Source organism: Vicia villosa, linkage group LG4, assembly GCF_029867415.1.
Source record: "Vicia villosa cultivar HV-30 ecotype Madison, WI linkage group LG4, Vvil1.0, whole genome shotgun sequence".
Taxonomy (NCBI): Eukaryota; Viridiplantae; Streptophyta; class Magnoliopsida; order Fabales; family Fabaceae; genus Vicia; species Vicia villosa.
This window is the reverse complement of record NC_081183.1, coordinates 178,395,942-178,418,173: the sequence shown is the minus strand read 5'-3', so window position 1 is coordinate 178,418,173 and position 22,232 is coordinate 178,395,942. Positions and strand designations below refer to the sequence as shown.

The window sequence follows — 22,232 nt, the reverse complement described above, 5'->3', positions numbered from 1 at the left end:
TGATAGTCCTCTTTAGTTGGTCGACGGAAATGGATATTCCAAAACTTAACCGGCATGGGGGGTTTTGACGGGAGAGAAAATAACATGCTCATTCCTTATGCGGTATTCCGGTTCAGGATCGGGACGATTTGTTGGTATTCTGTGGACATCCATCTGGCCTAATGCGAGACATGAATAATAATGTGCAGAGGAAAATGAGAAAATTGGTGGAGAATTGATTGAATTATTCATGGAGGAATGGACTGCTATTTATAGGCAAAAAATATTTCTCAGATGAGTGTTGTCGCCAGCCGAAGGTGGCGACTTGGGCCCACACATGAAGATAACTCGCCAGGGCCCAATTGGCGACAAGTAGGCCCAACAAATAAAGAAAATAGTAGTTTGTCTTAAATTTAATAGTTAAAATAATTTAACTAAAAAAACAAAAACAAAAAAACAAAATGGGTGTTGTCGAAAGGGGTGGCGACTTGGCCCAAAGTGTAAAGGTACTTGCCAGGCCCAATGGCGACTTGGTGCAGAAATAAAGTGTTGCTGCCACCCCCTGACGACAACGTGTATTTTTAACCTTTTTTAGTCATTTATGTAATATTTTTTGAAAAAGTTGGTTATTTTAGAATTTTTTAAAAAAATATTGGTTATTAAAAAAAATCTAAGTTTTGTAGTTTCTATATATCTTTAAAACTAAATTTATAAAAATTGGTACTATTTAAATTTATTGAATAATTAATTTAATTTGATATATATATATATATATATATATATATAATCTAAATATATTAGTTAATAATTAATCTAAAAACATAAATTTTGCTTATAAATAAAACATAAGGAGTGTTGTATGTAAACATTCTAAAAATGTTTAATGAAAGAGTGTCGATAAAATTTATAGGGTAAAGCTAACCTACATATGTTACGAAATACTTATTAATAGAAACTTTGTATTGAAACAAAAATATTAATTATAAATATTAAATATTAATATTTAATAAAATATTACATAATTTTCAATAAATTTTTTTTGCATTTATTGTAATTTTTTTTTTTTTTTTAAGTTTATTTTATTTTTTATAATTAGTAAAATCACTTTTTCAATCTTCTCTGTCAATTGTAAGCTGAACTTAATCTCAACTCTGATTGAACTCAAATGAAGAAATGGCATTCAGAATTAGGGTTTCATCCATAGCAAGAAGCAGTTACAGAAGAACACCACACATCTTCTCCCCAAATCCCCACAATTTCTTCTTCCATCAACCCTCCAATCCATCTTCAACTTCAAATTCAAATCCTCTTCTCCTCAAATTGCTTCACCTCCCAAATTCCCACATCAAAACGACGCTGGATCATGAATTTCCCTCCCTCCCCACCTTACTCCTCTCATTGGACTCTCTCATCACCTCTCTATCCCCTTCTTCTCAAAAACCAATCTTGGTAATCACTAATCATCTTCTCCTCATTCATTTTCTAGTTCGTAATTTGTGATTAATATCAATTTCTCAATTTGTTATTGCATTTTTATTTTCAGGTTTTGGAATGGATTTTGGAGAAATTGCTAAGAGAAAAAGTGAAAGATCATAGCTTTTTCTCTGATCTTATCTTTCTGTGTGGAAAGGTGAAGAATGTGAAACTAGGGTTGCATGTTTTTAGTTCTATGGAAGCTGTTGGAGTTAAACCGACGAGTCTGGTTTTCAATTCGCTTATAAATGTGTGCTTGTTTTCCTGTGACATTGTTACGGCGTATAGTTTATTTGAGATCATGGAGAGTTCTGAGAGGTGTAAACCTGATTTATGCACTTATGATAACTTCATTTCAGCATTTTCGAAGTCGGGGAATGTTGATGCTATGTTAGCTTGGTACTCGGCTAAGAAGGCTGCTGGATTTGGTTCTGATCTTGGAATGTTTGAATCAGTTTTGACTGGTTGTGTTGATGCAAAGAAGTTTGAGATTGCTGATAGAGTTTTTGAAGAAATGATGGTTTTGGACATTATACCGAATCGAAATATACTTCAAAGTATGCTTAAAGGGCTTTGTGCGCGAAAGAGTTTGAGTCGAGCTGAGGAGTTTGTTAAGTTTGTGCTAGATAACGGATGGCAAGTCAATGAAACCATGGTTGAGATGTTGATAGGATTGTATCATGAGCAAGAGCGAGTGGAAAAGATGGAGGAGTTACTTGAAAGTTGAAACGATAACAAAGTATCCAGTTGATTCTGGTGTCTTCTCGCAGATTCATTGTGGGATTGTGAGGATGTATGCCATGTTAGATGGATTGGATGATGTAGAGTTATCTGTTGGTAGAATGTTGAAACAAGGGATGTTGTTTGCAGATTCAGATGATGTTGAAAAGGTTATCTGTTTATACTTAAGGGAGGAAGCTTATGATAGGTTAGAGATATTCTTGGAATGTGTAAAGAACTCTTATGTGCTTACTAGATCAACTTTTGATTTGTTGATATCTGAGTATAGAAGAGCAAACTTGCATGAAAAGGTTGTATTAGTGATGGTGGACATGAAATCAGTGGGATTAGCATAACAGCTTTTGTGATGAAGGGATCAAGGATTATAGAGTTGATATGAAATTGTGATTGCAACTGTTTCTTTAGTTTAGATCCATGTTTGACAATTCATATTTAAGAACACGATTTTGCAAATTGAATAGATTACAATTGTCTTTGAAATCAAATGGTTAATGTTTGAATATTTTATATCCAAGCAAGTTTTATCCAAAGTACATTGTAGTTTTTTCTTCCTAGAGCAACTATTTTTTATCACTTTAATAAAACAGAGATTAAAATCAAAATCAATTTTGATACAAATGATTTTTAGCTGAAAAGAGAAAGAAAGTCTTAGAATTTCAATATTAAGGGATTCATTCCTACCAATCTCCTTACCAGTCTCCTTTCCCAAAAGATTGAGACAACATCAACTGAATTTTTATAAAGCAAAAAAATATTTGAAAAAAAATGTATCACTATTTTCACCCAAAACAAACCAGTTTGTAGAAGTCAAATATCAACAAAACTTGTAATAGATACAAATCCAGCAAAATATATTGGTAAAAACACAAGAGAAATGAGCAAATGTGACTGGTTTATTCAATGGAAATGGTGTCAACTTGTATTTAAGATGAAATCATAAATCATATCATGTGAGAAAGCAATTCCATCACTCCCAGAATTGAAATTCTAATCTAGTCACTTGTTTTCAGAAATACACTCCACGGGAAAGACTCGATTAAGAGAGATTTGAAAGCACATATTAAGCTCAATGACTCGATTACTTCAGAGGTAGCAACGACTTTATCCAATCTTTCCACGGGGCATCTTGTTGTTGCTCAACCCAAGACAAGAAACAGCTATCCAACAAGCAGAAGAAGTTCACATAAAGGAGCTGATATCTTACAGGTACATAACGAAAATTCGCAACCTGAACAATTGGCCATATGCCTCCTTCCAAAACCAAGGCTGGGAGAAAGTCTCTCTTCACGTCTTCTTTTATCTGAGGAACACTCTTTCCGGTGGAAAAACCCATGTAAGTAAAAAACACAAGTAAATCCAGCGGTCCAAAGAGAAATCCATCTGCGGCAACTTTGGCAGCAACGAAGCGGAAGGAGTTGGGTTTAAGCAGGAGTCTCAATCTTATAAACCGATCCAAACCTTCGTACCTGTAATGATTAATATAATTAGAACAAGGAGAATTGATAAGTTGGTTTGGTTGATTACAGAATAAATAGAACTTGCTATCACCTCTTTCCCCCAAACGGAGAAAAACAAACAATATAGTAAATAAGGAAAACTAATCCTCATTCAGGTTATGAAAATAAGCGAAGAAAGAAAGCTTCCACAACAACATCACCGATCAATAATCAGCCAAAATAATTTTAAAAAGGTGATGCTTTTTACCAGAAGTGGCCAACAGGGCCAACAAATGCTAATCCAAACAAGCTGGTAGTAGACACCCGTTTCCAGTTGATTTTGAATTTTGTGTTGTCATCATCCTGTGAGTGAGACTGTTAATAAACAAGAGGAATAAGATTATTAGATGGGTGTTCCCGCAAAGTGTCACATTATCATATACTATACGCTGTCGAAAAAAATGCCAAAATCATGTAAAGAACAAAGATATACAACATGTTAATCCATTGAGGATTTAAAGTAAATACTAATCAGTTGAATTTCTAAAATGTTTCCAACATATCAGATTCTATAAACATGTCTTTTGCAGCTTCACCAAAGCCAGAAAAAACAGTGAACATCATTTGTCTTACTATATTTAGAGGAATGAAAAAGTGAAATTTCTCTAGAGTATAGTCACAAACAAACCAAATGTTTCTATACAATTTTATAACACCAAAAATTTTAAAGAGCATTGAGAGTTTTAAAGAACAATTGTGGCCATATTGGCTGCATTATCCTGTAATCTTCTCTAAATTCGGTATCACAATTTAAATCCATAGCATTAAGGTTAACAAATCGTGATTCCAATTGTGAATCGGAAAACCTATTTTCTGAATCGTGAATTGAATCTTAGGAATCATGAGATAGATGATTGATAAAAATACAACATTATTATGACAGATAACAAGAAAAAAGCTAATATGGTCGTATATGAACATCAAAATAATGCAACATTTAAGTCATAAATCAAACAGAGAGCAACAATGACACAACAGAGCAGCAAGTAGAAAGAGAGCATGAGGTAGGGAGACGACCAAAGAGAAAGCACTGTCTTCAATTGAAGATCCGAATAGCACGAATCGTAAGATAACACTGCTTTCCATTGACATAGTTTCCTTTTCCATACCCCTCTGTTTATGGCTTAAGTACAAAATTAACGACATGTTTTCGAAACTGCATTTGCATTGAAGCTGCAATTATGGCTGTATCGGAAGCATTTGCACACAATTTTCTGCTATTTTTGTAATCACAACACGATTACACCCACAACCACAACTTGAAACCATTGCATCACAATAATTACTTTTTCCCCGCTATTCTTTTCTTTCTACAATACAAGTGCAAAAGGGGTGTGTTTCTACAATACAAGTGCAAAAGGGGTGTGTTTCTACAATACAAGTATCTAGGAGATCTTTCAAAACAACATAATAAAAAATAATCAAAACAAGTTATTCAAATGAAGTAAAACAATGGAAACATGCCAATACCTCTCCTTGGCATTCACAACCTTAAACTTTTTTCCTTTCAAATTTTCAGGTACGAGGTTCAAGGAGGAAGGACCAAAAAAGAGATTGATCATTGTTCTATCTTTCCTTTCCATTCCATGATCACTTATTTTCTTCCTTTATCTATATTCTATGAACCATGCCTTAAAGGAATACTAAAATAACACTTCATTGACTATAATAACCTTCCACTAAAATCACATGAGTGTTACAAGGGTTTCAAATGTAAATTGCCAACTCTACTCCATTGAAATCTCTTCCCTCTTCTCAACCAAACAAGATATCTCATTATAAATCTCTCCTCCCCTTGTTTGAACCAAACAAACCCTAACTATTTAGTTTAGACACTATCTATGAAGCAGGACACTGGAAACACGGCACTGGCGTCGACACCAGTAATAATTTGAAAAAATGAATAAGGTAAACTTAATCACAAGTGTCAGTGTCGGTTTCGGACACGACACTTACACACCTTCATTCAGAGGTGTCGGTGCTACTGAGCTCTCTATGTCCTACAAAACTTCATTCCCCTGTGTGACATGAAAACATTGACAATCATCGTGCATTTTCCTAACTTAAAAACAAATTCACATCATAAAAGCAAGAAGAAAACACCCACATTTGTGTCTATAATCTCAAACCCTTTTCACCAACTCAACAACACAAATGCAAGTTAACATTTCAATACAACTAACAAAACTAAAACAAACCCATCACCAATTCAACATTCACATGCATAACAAAACACACCAAATTCCCAAAAAACAAAATCTTTTTCCAAAGGGTACCAAAACCTACCTCAACAGTACTACGTCTCTGGGCCGTGTAGTGAGTAACACACTGAGCAGCAACATCACCAGCACCCCAAATGAACCCAGAGCTAATAACCTGCGTCTTAACAGGATGAACAGCCAAACACTTTTGGTACCATCTCCACAGCTTCAACATAATCAAAAATATTCAAAACAAGCGATTCAAACGGAATAAGAAATTGGGTATTTCTGTTCTTGATCATGGAAAATCACAAAACCCCTTTTCTTGATTCACTCAAACGAGCATAAATTGCACGCTGAAGGAGATAAAAATTGAATTTTTATTTTTGAGGAATGGGAATTTGGTTTTTCTCTATTGATTAGGGTTTCTGTTCGAAGTTGGTTTTGAGAAATTCGTTTGGTTTCGTTCGATGAAAGACATTGAAGAAAGAAGAAAAGAATGAAATTGGGTCAGAGAGGTGAAGATGAAGAAAAAGAATGACAAGTTCAGGTTGAAATTTCTTCCATTGTTAGTGGCAATATGGGAAATGTATTCACTGGGTAGGGGTAAAAATGTAGTTTTGGCTCATTGTACTCTTTATGGGCCTAGGTTTATGAAGGCCTTTGTTATCTCCACCCTACTTTTCTAATTTTCACCCCAATTTTTGTGATTTTGTATTTAACATAGATCAACAATCACACACACCAACTCTTTTCTTCCACACCCGTGTAACAAAACCCTAATTTCTGCCATCCCAAATTTATATTCTCAATTTCCTTTAACATCTTTAATAACATGCTTACCTCTCTAGGGTTTTTATTTGTTTGGTGAAATCGAAGAACATTTTTAGCACTAGCACATTCACCGATCTCTTCTTTATTGCAATAGATTAGTCGCCCTAACCCTTGTTCATGTTTGTTAGAATTTATTGTTTGGAAATTATAGTATGTGTGTTCGATTGATTTTGTTTTAATTCAAAGAGTTCTTTGAATAATACAAAGACGAAAAACATCCGTAAAAATTGTATCATAAATTTTTATTAGGACGCGCATATGCAACCCAATATCCATGTCAAGATACTAATATTTTATGTTTAACTATATCATAGAGACCTTAAAGGTTTGTCGATCCTTAGCTAATTTGCAAATCATGTAGTTACTTGCTTATGAGCGAATAGGTCGTGAAGTGGCTATCGTAATGTTTTTCTATTATTCGAATATTAATGATCGAGATTTTGTGGTTATATTATGGAGATAACTGAAATATGGTCAATTATGGAATGATACGTCCTCGTGTTGAGATTTAAGACGAATATAAACAAATTGTTATGATGAATACATCCATATAACTATTAGAACAATTATAAAACATCATATAGTATTTTTTTTAATAATCAGTATAATATTTTATGATAAGAAAATTACCAAAAAAAACTAATGAATAAAATGAGGGGTGTTAGACCTCATAACATCGGTATGTAAAAGAAGACATACAGAATGAGGAGTGCCCTGTGGAGTGCCCTGTTTGCGAAGACATGGCGGAAGAGGATTGGCATGTATTTTTCGGTTGCAATACTATTATCCAATGTTGGCGGGCAGCAGGTTTGTCATCTATCATTGAGCCTCGTCTCCATCATTTTAGTGATGCTAAATCTCTTATTCTTGATGTTTGTCGTAGAGAGGATAGGAAGGACGCCGGGCGCTTTGCTATGATGGTAGAGGTGATTTGGAAAAACCGGAATAATATAGTTTGGAATAATGAACGGGAGGGATTCTCTAGATTGGGCTTGCAAGCCTTTTTTAATTGGCAAGAGTGGTTTTCTGCCCAAGATAATCAGAATAGGCGTTCAAGTGTTCAAACTTCTGTGGGTTGGTCCCCCCTGGTGAAGGGTGGGTAAAGTGTAATGTTGATGTCGGGTTCAATAAAACTTACAGGTCCACAAATAGAGGTTGGTGTTTTCGAGATTCCATGGGTAGATTCATTATGGAAGAAACTGCATGGGATATTGGGTTTTGTCGCTGTTAGAGGCGGAGGCTTTGGATTTGAAGGAAGTTGTACATCATGTTGTCACCTTGAACTTGAATTGTGTGATCTTTGAAACCGACTCTCAATTGGTTAGTAATGGTATTCACTCTTCGGTTACGGGTTCGTCTGAATTTACTTTTATCCTCCTCTCTATTAAGCAAATGTTAGTTTCTATTCCAAACTTTGAGGTAAAGCTTATTAAACGCCAAGCGAATATGGTTGCCGATTCTCTTGTTAAGGCGGCCAATTCTTGGTCTAGGCGTAGTATCTTTAATGTAATTCCTCCTTGTATTGATTTCCAGTTGATAAATGATATGAGTTAAGTTTGATTTTGTCAAAAAAAAAAGAATGAGGAGAAGAATTTAAAATGATCTAAGATAAGTCTTCTAAAATCATAATCAAGCAAGAACGTCAACATAGAAACTTGTCTCATGATAGATATATCTAATAAATACGAGCTTATAAGGATTATTGATATTGAGTCAAAAAAAGTTGGAGATTAGCTCTATTAATATTTATTTTTAATTGTGGTAAGAAGCACCTAAGATAATTTTTCACATAGAGTGAAAATGATAATGAGTTGTTCTGGGAGACGAATACCATAAATATTACCCTTAAATTTGTAAGCCGAGTGAGATTCTAATCTGACAACAAAAATCATTAATATAGCATTCAAGAAAGTCTCGTATGAGTCCTCCAAAAAGGGGGGGTCATCGTGAGAGGTGTAAGACCCAACCATATTAAACTAAAAGCACTACCCGTAGGAGGATTCCCAACATCATGCAACTCTTTCATCATCAAGCCAAAATAAATAGAAAAGTTGAGTTGACTACGAACTTAATAATGGATGAACATTCCAAAATTGAATTTATTATCCATCCACGAGCTCGAGATGGTTACTCTAAAGAAAATAAACCAATTTAAGTTAGCACCACAAAGGGTGATATTTAAACGAAGCCAATACATGGCATGAATGCAAATTTTGCTCCAATTATCGCTAGTAATATAGAGGTCCCGATAATCATGAACAAATCCACGATCACGAAGAACATGCATAATAGACTCACCATAGGTATTTAACCTAATAAACGTAATGTCATATGTCATAATTATATGCTTTATTTTCTCGTTAGTAAGTAATTTACCATGGCTGAACTTTCCAAGAAATTCTATGATTCTCTTAGGACTATTTTGGTTCCAAGAAAGAGAGAAAAACATATCAAAGTTATATGATTGGCATAATCAAAGCTCAAAAAATTCATAAGTGGACTTGATTAAGAAAGCTCCATCATTCATGAGTGACTGACAAGGGTAATCACTAAAACTAATTCAGGACGATTTAATGAAGGCAATTCTACCACAATTTTGATCAGAAGAAGATATCTCAATTTATTCCACTTCTAACTTGTGGTGTTTGTTTAAATCTTAACTTAAAACATAGTTTCATCATAAGGGATATTAGAAATGACATGAGTCTTAAGTAACTTGAATATGAGAATCCAAGAATGCATCCAAAAACATGTATTTTTGCCATCATTGATAATGTAGAAGAAATTTGCATTAGAATGAAGCCAAATTTTAACAAGTCTTCCAAAATAAAAGTGGTTCAACAATGCAAGTGAACTTTAGCGAGAGGTTGAACCTTGCAATTATATTTTCTATGTAGAGAACGAAAGCATATAGGGGAGATCTGGTCCTATGTTTAAGCCTCCTTGAAAATTTTAAATTGTGAATAGGTCCACTATTCCCCTTAATATCTTTGGAGAAAAATTACAAGCTTCAATCATTTTCATTTGATAATGGATTATGAGAAGAGTCACCGTTTCCGAGATGAAATTCTATTCAAAATTATTCTCCAAATTGAGTTTAAGAATTATATAACATTTCCTTGAAGTAAGAATATATCATATGAATTTTCAAAAAAAAAAAAAAAAGAATATATCATATGAGGTGGATTTGTTTCAAACAAATCTACTTTGAGGAAGAGGTGTAACTTTTGGAAGAATACCTCTGATCCAATGATAAATAATTTAAGTGACCACTTTATAAATTACATTATTGAATTTAATTTTTTATTATATTTATTAAATATTATTTACATAGAAATGGATGGCAAACGGACAACAAACTCCATCACTAACTTCTTATGTATGGCAAAACTAATCCTCTTACAAAAACACGTGGATCTAGGAGACGCAACACTGCCATGCATGATCTTTTAAACTCTTTGTAAAAGACTCACAACCGCTTATGCTAATGATGAGATTTGCCTTATTTGTTGTAAAACGCGCCTGGATGAATGTTAAACGCGTCTGCATCATCTTATTTGTACACAATTCATTGTAAAAAGTCTTCAAACTTCAAATTCTGACATGTTTTCGTTAGGGGTATTCTTTTATATTTATTTAGGCAAGTGAGACTTGAATTTATTAAAAGTTTAAGTCACTTATCACATATTTAGTCTATCCGAATCCACATAATATTTTAATTAGTTCACAATATTTAAAGAATATATTTGATTTTGTATGAAAAAGAAACATTATCAAATAATATTAATAAAGTGACTTAATATTTTTAATAAGGACCTTGATAATAGTTTTAAATATTTTTTTCAATATTTTTTTTATCTTTACTAAAAAAGTTGTCTAGGTTTAAATTCTGGTAATAATGTTCAACCTATTAATATTGATTTTTCCCAGTTGAGTTAGGATTTGCAGATATTATTAAATATGTTAAATATTATATTTTGTCCCTATCTTTTAATGGCAAAATAAATATATTAATAAAGAAAGAAAATAATTTTACAATAAATAATCAAAAAGCACAAGAGGTGCCCTAATACAAAATAAAAAGAAAGAAGCTCAACAAAAAACAGGAAGCCTCGAATAACGGGGCACCCAAAAGCAAAATCATAACTTCTACATAACCACATCGCTACTCTCAGGCTACAGCTTGAAACAACCAGATCCACCATCAACATATCAGATCCTAACAGGGTAAAGATTCACATCCACACTATGAATCAGGGTAAAAACTCGATCTATTATAGCTGTAGGTAGAGGATTGGATTCTGAATCGAATTTGCAAAGGTGCAAAAGTTCTCCCCCACCTACCCAAAAACCAACTCCAAGGCAAAAATATACTCTTCTCCTCCACTTCTTCCGTTGTTTTTGTGATTCCATTAAATATAACATCAATTCAGGATTTTCAAATAGACCATATTACAGCACGCCAAACCATAAGGTAACCACTTCTATATTTTACCTGACTTCCTAAAGAAAGAAAAGACTCAATAAGCAGCTAAGATATTGGTGAATAACTACCAACCACCCTAACCACCTGAAACTACTATACCATGCTGACGAAGCTATCTCAAACGTAATAAAAAGGTGAGAAGCAGTCTCAATCGAAAACTCGCAAAAAAGACAAGAAATATATCCTATAATAACTGATCGAATATGGGTGTTTAGAGACCCACAACATGACAAACGCAGGACACACCATATGGAAGTTTTTGACAAATACTTGAAATCTCTTTACAAATCTAATTGATAGGTTAATCAAAATTCAACACCAGCATTATTTAATTCGCATCTACTTGAAAATTGTGAAACAAATAAAGAATAAACAAAGGACGAAAGAAACACTGAAAACATACAATGTACCTTGGATTTCGTAATCAATTGAAGGATGAATAAGAATGTGTTCCTTAAGGGAAGATGTGAAGGTGGATTGTGTAACCAATTTAGGACTCCAATGTACTGAATTTCTCATTCTACTTGACGAATACAATTTGGATCCACATACTGGTCCTGATCTCTTTGCTTTAGGTCTATGTTCAAGATATGAGATTCAATGTTTGTTCTTGATAATCTTCTTACGAGAGGTTTCTCTCTGCAATAATCTTCAAGACAATTTTTTTTATAAAAGTTTTGATTTTTAATTTGTTATCAAAGTGAATGAAACTTTACAATTTTTGTTGAAAGATTAAAATGGGTTAGAGAATGAAAGGGGAATTTTTTTACCATTTTCATAATTGAAATATGTTGAGGAAGAAAATAGTGCAAGTAAAATTGGAGAAGATGATTGATTTAGCAACGGAAAAATTCGTGATTAAATTTATTTTTGGGGTTTTGAGTTCTTCATCTTCATCATCTTCTTCATCTTTTTTTTCTTGGTTTTAAGTTCTTCATCTCACGTTTTCTTGAGAAATAAAGATTCAATGGTCCACTACTATGACTAGGTGGACAATTGTCATTCCCAAGAAACCTTAGCTTCAGGCCCCTTTGATCTCTATAAATACCTTGTCCCTAAACTGAGGAAGGACAATTCGAAATACACACAAAACACCTCAAAAATACAGAGTCTCTCACCTCATGTGAGTTTGTCTCTCCACACCTAAAATACCACCAAACACGGTTCCCCACAACCGTGAGATTGCTCTAAACCACTGAAAAATCTTTAAAATCTTTGGCCACCCTTACCAGCATAGGGTGCCACACATATGTAGTTTTTGACAAGTAAACATAGTAAACACAACACATAAGCATATTTGATGAGTCTGTTAAGAAGTGTGGTTGGGCTCAGGCCATATATTGTCCAATGTGGGACTCTTAACAGAGTCAAATGCTTCAAAAGATCAAACTCAATATACTGATGACTTAGCTAGAAATTCCTCATTAAAGACCAACAATCACATTGATTTATCTCCATGATGAAATTTCAAAAATTATTTAAGCATGTTGACCAAGACTATATAGACTCATTGAATTCATTGAAGACATTAGGGTAGTACACGTGTTTCCCATAACATCTAATCATCTAAGGACGTGATACTTCTAATTGCCTCAAACATTCATGGCTTAAATGACTATAAAAGAATCATCATATTATAAAATTGAAATATAATTTATTTTAAAAAAAAAGTAAAGCAAAATTTACTTATGTGAAAAGAGCAAAAATAATATTAATCAATTTAGTATTAATATTATTTTCTTATTATATGGGTTTGATCCACTTATTTTCTTATGTATCTCGTGCATTATTCTCATGTCTTCTCTTTTCTACCGATTATAAGTGGAATAATTGCTTGTTTTCACCCATCTATTAAAACCAATCTTATATTTTACCCAATTCATCTAATTTGACACCACACCCTTACTCTTGATATTGGGACGAACCGTCCAATGCCATGTTAGTTGAGATGAGTAATGCTATTTCCAAAATATTACATCTACAGTGATATGCAGTTACATTGCACAGGTGTGCTAGCTCATCTCATGATTGCATTCTATTACTAAATTTACAATCACATAGTATCAAACATATATATGCAGAATTATTCTCCTCTATAAATAATCGCAGCCATTCAACAATTCCAAACTGGATTATTGGTTTGAAGAATCAGAAGGAATTTTGCTAAGGAGCCAAACTAAGAGGACACCAACAAGAGCACCAGAAAGATGTGCAATGTGATTGACATTTTGCAATGCGTAGCCTCCACGGAAGGTTCCTGGTAATGATGCTGACGCTTGAGCTGCTTCCATAACCTATTACACTCGGAAACAACGGATCATTTATAAAGGACACTGATGCTCCTAGTTGTTCAAGCATGACCCAAATAAAAAGATCAAAATATAAGCACTTTATCTTTTCAAACAAGTAAATATTTAACTGAATTATCAGTATAAAAAATGAAAGATATCATTATTATCACTGCCAAAGTATACCCGTGAAATTTACAGGATCAGAATTCCAATAATATATCTAAAAGATGAAAATTTGAAAGTATGTAATATTTTCATTATAGTAACTTTTGCAAAGTTCTGCAGTTGTTTAGAGTTAGTTGTTTTACAGGGTAAAAAACAAAATCTTTGTTGCTCATGCTCACCTTCTCTACAACAAATTGACCCAATATAAGCACTTCAAGGATCTTCCTCCAATCCCATGACATCTAAATCAAGTTCAACCAAAAGTGTAAGAGCTTAGAAGAAAAACTGGAAACAAAAGAACGGTAAATTTTACAATACAATTCCAGGTACCTTTACAAGGACACTGATTGTAAATAACCCAAAAACAGCACCAGAAGCTCCAACTGAGACTGTGTTTCTTGGTAAAATCAGCCAGGAAACAAGGTTTGCTCCAACACCAGTAAGAATGTAAGAAAGCCACAATGCAAAGCTTCCTCCCTCTTCTTCAACAAGCTTTCCTGTTGCGAAAGCATCGAAATAACAAATGTTCATGCTTCAATCCGATGACAAGTCACATCCCAGAAAGAAGAGTGACCCTGTCACAGCCTTACCAAATATGTATAAGAAGAAAAGGTTGCTAGAAAGATGTTTCCTGTACAAGTTAAAGCATAATCAGTCGTAAAATGGGGTATTGAGAAATGAGTTAACAAACCTAATAATAGAAAATGAAGAGGAAAACAAAAAAAAACTTCCAATCATGTTCCTGTGCAATGCAATTCTTATGAAAACACAAGAAAATGAACACAGCCATAGAAAATTGACATGAAATGAAAGAAGAGTGGACTCACCAGTTAGCATGACAAAACGTTGCAGTGAGAAACTGGAACCAATCAGGCCTGCTATGAAACAAATACAAAGCCTTGATACCATCAACCTACAGAAGAAATGACAGAAAACCTTTCATCATAGAGAAATCTTGATATGAGAACAAAAGCATATTCTGAGTTCATACTAGGATATGTTTGATTTAGATTTTCTTGTATTGATTTTGAAAGAATTGATGTGGGTTGACTTTATTTTGAAAGAAATAAGGTTAAAATAGATTTTGCTTATATTTTAGACCAACAAACGTACATGGCTTCTCCATGCTTTTCTAGTGAACCAGTTTGGTAATTACTCTATTCATGCTTAGAGTGCACATTCAATTTGGTCTATAAATTGTCATTCTCTAAAAGCCTAAACTATGATGGATGAACAAACAAATGCACATACCTGAAAGAAATGGTCAGCAACAAATATACCAATATTAAGCAGTATGATCCAGAATATTCCATTGACTCGTTTCTCCGGTTCCCTCTTCTTCAGCTCCGGCTTCCCCAATTCCAACTGCGATATCATATCTAACCAACCAAACCAAAATAACGAGATAAGATACACTGAATAAGATGTTTAAAGTCATTTTTTTACTCTTGCACAACACGCAAGCAAGGTGTTCGACAAAATGCCCCAACCGAATATGAACCAAACAGGTAGTTGGTTACTAGTGAGAGTTTAGAAATTGGTTTTATGGATGAGACGTACCATACCTGAGTTGTTGTTGTTGTTGTTGTTGTTGTTGTTGCATGAAGTGAGAGAAGGGGAACGAAACGTGAAGATGGAATGGTGAGAAAGACGTGGGTGTGTGAGATTGGGAGTGGGTTTGATGATGAGTGTGGGAGGTGGAGAGGGAGAGAAGAAGAAAGAGTGGTGAATGGGTTTGCAACATGAGTTGAATTTGAACGTTGTAACTGCAAGTTGTGCCATTGTTACTGAAGATGAAGAAGAAGATGAAGTGTGGCGTTTTCGATTACTTTAAAGTTTCTACTATTCTCCAACGTTATTGGTTAACCGCGAACCAAAACTATTTTATATGTTTGTTAAAGGTGTGCTTATTTCAATGTTTGAACTTACATTTCTTCAAATGATATTCTCTTAATTATTATTTTCACCAAAAATACTTGATAAAAATTTAAATTGTCTGAAAATATTCGTAAAATCACTTCATTTAAAATTACAAAAATAGAAATGAATGTTAGTAATTTTTATTTATGATTCATATAAATAATTTGTTTTATTTTAATTTAAATAATTTTTGTTTCGATCTAAAATCATAGGCAGGCATGTTAGAGAATAATTACTCTATGTGGGGAATTTAAGTGCTTCTTATCATCGATTGGATTAATAAAACAAGATATAGATTATTCTTGGATTTTCTTTTATTACTCAATCTAAACCATCGCCTAATGTTTAGACCTCTCTTTCAAAAGTTAGGCATTGTTCTCCGATTTTTCCACCTTATTAATTATTTTCTCTAAACATGAGATTGATTCGGTATGATGTTAACATGTGTAAAACCTTGCTTTGGTTCAGAAGATAGCCAATTCAAAACTCCACACTAGTTCGAGGAAGTCCGTATAAAATCTCAGTTTATCTTTGAGACTAACCGCTCAAAACTTCATTCGTGTTTAGAAATAAGACTAACCGTTTCATTCCATTGTTCTCTATTTGGTTGGAAGTTGACCTGAAACTTCATTTTTTCTTGTATAAGGGGGATTGTGAGCTTAACCTTATAAAAATCATAACTATTATTGGAAGCTCTCAAGCTCATTTCTTAACGGAGAGGAGTAAGTCACTTCATTTAGATCAAACATCTATAAATCTTCTAGTGTCATCTCTTTTTCCTTATATCTTTACTTTTCGCTTTTTTTTTACATTATTTTCCCACTACAGTACTCAAACGTTTTCTTGAAAATATTTTTAAACTCTAATTTAGAAAACAAAATTTATTTTAAACCAATGTTTTTCAAACCCCCACAACTCACCCCATCTTATGTGTGGAGTCACATATTCAACAAAATGGGCCAAAAGGAAACACGAAGAAGGCTCTGGCTCATTGGCCCTCTCCGGGAACCCTCATTTCATCATAAGTATCATGTTGGTAGGTTGCCTCTGGATTAACTTCCTTTGCCACTTTGTAATCCTCGAGCTCAACTTGGACGTCCTTAACGGAGGAAGCAATTAGCTTTTTAGAGGAAAAACAATTCTCGTTATCCACCAGCTGACCATCACAATCAAATATAATTATGTCAATAGGAATCAGATCCACCTCCGGATGAAGGAAGACAGTTGTTACTTCACCCACTCAAAGTAAATAGCAGAGGTATTCACTATATCGTCCTTGAGCACAAACACCTCTTATTCTAGCTTCTTCTGGAGTTTAGGGCATTGTCTAGGGAGACCTGCAATTTTTCCCTGAGACAGAAAAATCATAAGGTTTGGTATCCATTTCTTAGAGCTTGGACATCAAGCCCTCATTCTCCTTCTATAAGGCCTATATTATTCCCTGAACTTTGGCGAGATCCCCCTGATAGTCCGTAAGCTTTTATTTCAGGTCGTTCTCAATCTCAACATGTTTCTCTCTGTCAGCAAGCTCCATCAATGAAACCATTAACAAGTGGATCTCCTAGAGGTTATTCCTCTTGAGGAACACCCGACTACCAATAGTCCTGTAGTCACTTAGGAAGTCCTATAGGAAGGGAAGACAAGCACAAATGAACTTGATCGTATCAAAATTAGGATCATTTCACATAGAGGACTGAGGAGGCCAATCCGTATTCACTAGTTATGTGTGGCCACCTTCCCCCTTTATGGTGATTTGGACCGCTATACCCATTTAGATCTAGGGAGGAACCTACTTCCTGCTTCTGAGTTTTAGGGTCATAGGATTCACGAGGGGCATCACCCTTAACTTGGGTCTTGATCCCCAAGTGTTAAGTTGTCCATGCGACTCCGGAGGTTGTAAAGTCATAAGTGCTTTGCCTTTCTCATTGCTAAGCGCTCATTCCTTTTGTCTAATGATATTTTGACATCTTATATGCAAAAGAAGAATAACATATATGAGTTATATGACCGGAAAAAATCCCAAATAAAGGGTTGTTAGTATGTTGAACTTACTTAGATATTTATCCATGTTTTTATCGTCCCCCTAATCCAAGGTGATTATGGTATGAGAATCCATAACCTTAAACTTGTCTCAAAGCTGCACCACCTCAACCTCAAAAGTTCAAAGCCAAAACTCGTGATCTCCACAAGATTATCTATTCAAGATAGAGGAAAATATGGGGCGTCATTTGCCCTAATAATTATTATGTATGAGCCATATCTCACTCTCCTTATCTCAAACTTGTTATTTCAATTATTATAGTTATTGGAGTAGGGTTTAAACAAAGCCCTCCCAATCAAGGCATTGAGGTCACCCAGCCCCCTTGAATGAACACCTTGGTTTTATAGAAGGAAAATAATATCCCTATTTTAGGATGAACCCCTGATCATCAACATATGGTCCCAAAGACCCGAATCAAACTGCAACCATTGGGTGTGATCTGGAATAGGTTGATGTTGAACGCCTTTAAAACGTCTGCCTCAAACAGGGAAAGGGGATGAGAACCCCCTATGTCACGAACTACAAGGAGGTGGAGGTAGAAGTGAGGATTGGAATAATCGTCCGAGTCAACCATATTGACGCTCTCCGTCATAGAACATGTCTCAAGGATGACTTCTTCCTTATCACTTGAGAAGATAAGGTTAAGTTGTTACCAAAAAAGACAATTTACCCCTCAATAATGTAATGGGACTCGATATCCTTGACGCCTTTGCGCTCAGTGTCAGATCATATGGCCATTATCTTCTTATTTCTTGAGAAAATAAAAGGAAAAAAGAGTTATTATTGCTACCACCACTGCTATAGCTATTAGAACTAATGGAATTCATGCAACTAACAAAGATGCCTACTTCCATTAATTTATAGTTATTTGTCTGATCTAAATGTTTAGCATTTCTATAACAGTAATCTCATAGGGTTATACGCTCATCGCGAGTCGATGACTCTTTCAAGTTATCATTCTCATTTAAATCCCTAATTATCTCTATAAATGGAAGAAGTGGCGAAATTGACAAATGAGGCTTGCAAAAGCTTCGAAACGAAAGTGCGCGTGAAAGGGTAAGGGTTTAACCCTTTTTTATAAAGGTTCAAAAATTAGGGATGATCAAGGGTCTCATAGGTTTCCCATCAGATATTAAAGGCTATGCACGCTTCTAACACGTGTGGGAAATTAAAGTTAATTTGGCATCCCGATACCAAATTATCATTGATCGCATTTAATATATCGCGTACTTTTTACTTCAACTGATGTTTACGGATTTCCCCCAACTGTCGCTTGGGGATTCCCTTAATTGATGTAGGATTCATCTCATTGACATATAAAGATATACCCCTGATTCTCCTCATGCATGACGAGCTTACCTCATACATGAAGACTTGATAACACGATTTTATATCGTATATTTAGCTTAAAATCCATAGATATTTATAGCATTTTCCGTTTATTATGTTAATTTATTATGATATTACGCGAGTTTTTGCTTTGTTTCAGGTTTTACACTCTTATTATGCCGAATTGTGAAAAAGAGAAGAAATGGAGCCAAAACGACCCTTTTCTATGCCTAAAAGACGTAAATTGGGTGCTGAAGTAAAAAGGGAGTGCAATTAAAGGCCAAGTGTGCTGAAAGAGACCCAAAGGCCCAATGAAGCAATCCAGCCCACGAAGGAAAGCAGCCCAAGCCACACAAGTAAGCAGAGACGCACGTCTCTGCCACCTCAGCAAAAGGGAGACGCACGTCTCCACCTCCCTAAATTCTCTCCACTTGAGACGCACGTCTCAAGTCTTCCTGAAGAATAGGAGACGCACGTCTCCACGTCCAAGTCTGCAGAATCCCCTCTTTTCACGCAAAGCAACTGCAAAGCTTCCCCTATAAATAGAAGCAGTCACTTCAGTCCAAACTGTCTGATTTCCTGCCAACGAAGTGCTGCCGAAATTGTACCGCGAATTGCTTTCCTTTACTCTGCTTTCATTCAACCGTTTATTTTCTCACAACGATTTCTACACTGGAAATTGTTGTGAACTTTTCGTAGATCTAGCCTTACGTTAGATTTATCGTTTTATTTCATTGTTTTTATTTTCTGCCATTTAAATTCCGAAGAACGATCCAGCCAACCTGTGGTGGAAGTTCGAGTACTTCAAGATTCAAGTTTTTATTTTAATTCAGATTTATTTTAATTCAGGTTTTTATTTACCGCCTTTATTTATATTATTATTGCATGATATATTATATGCCATTTAATATGCCTATTATTATGAACCGAACCGATTTATGCATGTTTAATCGAATTAATATGTCTGGCTAAATTACTAAAGGTGTCGGTATGTAAAGTAAGTTAACCGTAGGGATCCGAAATAAATTGGCTTGATTATGTTTTATTAATTATCACTTATTTTTGGTTTATATGTCTAGTTTAATTAGTTAGTCTTAAAACCAATAGAGCGAAAGTTTGAGGGGTTAGGACGGTCAAAGGTTAAAATCAACAGAGCGAAAGTTTGAGACGAGGATTTTTAATCAATGGAATTTAGTAAAGATTTTTAATTTAATTATGCAAAAGCCAATGGACCTTCGGATTACCTTTAGTTAAACGAAATACATACTGATACCTGTCTTTTATTATTATTCTTTATTTTCTCACAATCACTTTCCCTTAGGAACAATCGAAATTTTAGTACTCCTAGCTTTACATAGTAACCTTAGATAACGGTAGATCGATTCATAGTCCCTGTGGATTCGATATCTTTTAAAACTACACGACACGACTGTGCACTTGCAGTTATCAGATTTATAGACACGTAAAGTCGCGATCAAGACTCGCCTAATATACGAGGGGCTCGCCTTATACATGAGGGATTCACCTCAAACATGAATGACTCGCCCTAGGCTTGAGGGTCTTTCCCGAGGTATTGATGGGACACAATGAGGTGAAAGCATTCACATTAGGGCAAACACTCACCTAAAGGTCAAAGAATCACCTAAACAAATGAGAGAGACATCACATATTCACCCAAAACTTTAAGGTGACAGGTGTACGAATCCTCTCACTTATAAAGTGCTTAACCACCACTTTTCTAAGCAATGTGGGACTTAGAACTCAGACTTGTTTTTTTAACAATACTCACACTCATTTCTCAATAATCACCCCCTCATGTGTGAGTCCATCCACTATGCTCCCCTCAAGTAGAAGCTCTTTCATCAACATATTTGTACCCTTGTTGAGAGACACCCTTGTCTCATAATGGGAAATAGGACACGCCACCTGACCACCATGTTAGGAAGACTTTCAACACAAGGAGATAGTCCCTAACTCAAACCAGGCTTTAATACCACTGACGGGACATTATGAGGGGGAAACATTCACATTAAGTCAAACATTCACCTAAAGGTCAAAGTCTCACCCAAACAAATGAGAGAGACACCACATATTTATCAAAAACCTTAAGTTGATATGTGTATGTATCCTCTCACTTATAAAGTACCTAACCTCCACTTTTCTATGCAATGCGGGACTTAGAACTCACACTTGTTTTTCAACACAATTCACACTTGTTTCTCAACAGGTAGATCGTGGGGAGTCATCTAGATAGGGAGAGGGAAAACAAGACCTAATCACTCAATGCTTTCCAAGCCCTCGTGCTTGAGGGACTGTGCTTTAGTATAGTTGTCAAGGGCCCACAAGGATCCATGTGACAGAAGAACGCCACCAAACATCACCCGTTTATTTGTTCGAGCGCCCATCATTTAAATACGACACCCCTTTCTCAGATTAGTCACCTTTTAGAAAAAATGTGCAATTAACGTTTCTTAGTTTGTAACAATGTAGAGTGGGAGTCAAACAACAATGTAATGTGAGAATGTACCATATTATACTGAATAATAGGAGACTAACTACCTCATTCCCACACTCTCAGATAAGAGTTTCAGATCCAGCCCCAAAGCTTTTATAAATATCCCAACCTTAAAGTTGAGAAAGGAATCCAATGTCATTACGCAAATATCATTGTTTCTCACCTCCTTGCGTGACCTAGTTCTAAACCCTTCAATAAATCTTTAAAGTTTACCGTAGTTATTGATCACCATAAATTATCACATATTATATTTTAACAAGCACCACAATACAAATAAATAAATAGATAGATAGATAAATAATGATATTATCTTGTCTTTTTAGTATTAAAAATATTTCATTATATATTATATATTATCCATATAAATAATTTTTACATTGTTAGTCATCTTAAATAATTATATAAATAATTTTTTAAACTTTTATAATAATCATATTTAAAGTGATATGCATGAATAACTATGATGGGTCGATTGTCTAATTTTTGTGTGATATAAATTGAAAAATAAGCTCTTTAATAAATATAGTACTCTACAATCTTTTATACTTTTCTTTTTTTCTTGACCATTTCAATTGATCACCTTCTTAAAGTATTTTTTTTAACAAAAATTATTAAAGAATATAAAATGGTCCAAAAAAAGTATTTGACCAAAAAATCATAAACTTTCCTGAAAAATTCATTAAAACTATTCTTTACCAAAATATATTATTTTGGATGCAATTTGACCAAAAAGTATTTCTTTTAATATAATGTAACTTAAA

At 34.5% G+C, this 22,232-nt stretch overlaps 2 protein-coding genes and 1 pseudogene across 3 annotated transcripts; 1 reads left to right on the top strand and 2 right to left on the bottom strand.

Annotated features, from left to right (window-relative positions):
* Positions 1-1,087: 1,087 nt before the first annotated feature.
* Positions 1,088-2,884, top strand: LOC131596156 (pentatricopeptide repeat-containing protein At1g02060, chloroplastic-like; annotated as a pseudogene).
* Positions 2,885-3,068: 184 nt separating this feature from the next.
* LOC131596157 (protein sym-1-like) lies at positions 3,069-6,452 on the bottom strand. 2 transcript variants are annotated; one of them, XM_058868737.1, is made up of 3 exons: positions 5,976-6,452; positions 3,898-4,004; positions 3,069-3,659 (listed from the first exon to the last, which is right to left on the bottom strand). In XM_058868737.1, the coding sequence occupies exons 1-3, from the start codon at positions 6,123-6,125 to the stop codon at positions 3,272-3,274; spliced, it is 645 nt and encodes a 214-aa protein (XP_058724720.1). In that variant the 5' UTR covers positions 6,126-6,452; the 3' UTR covers positions 3,069-3,271. The 2 variants fall into 2 exon arrangements, with proteins under 2 accessions (XP_058724720.1, XP_058724721.1); XM_058868738.1 differs by having other exon boundaries at positions 3,898-3,992.
* Positions 6,453-13,097: 6,645 nt separating this feature from the next.
* LOC131600417 (rhomboid-like protein 11, chloroplastic) lies at positions 13,098-15,559 on the bottom strand. Its single transcript, XM_058872581.1, has 7 exons — positions 15,232-15,559; positions 14,918-15,045; positions 14,494-14,579; positions 14,257-14,297; positions 13,997-14,163; positions 13,846-13,908; positions 13,098-13,504 (listed from the first exon to the last, which is right to left on the bottom strand). The coding sequence occupies exons 1-7, from the start codon at positions 15,446-15,448 to the stop codon at positions 13,343-13,345; spliced, it is 864 nt and encodes a 287-aa protein (XP_058728564.1). The 5' UTR covers positions 15,449-15,559; the 3' UTR covers positions 13,098-13,342.
* Between the last annotated feature and the right edge of the window lie 6,673 nt (positions 15,560-22,232).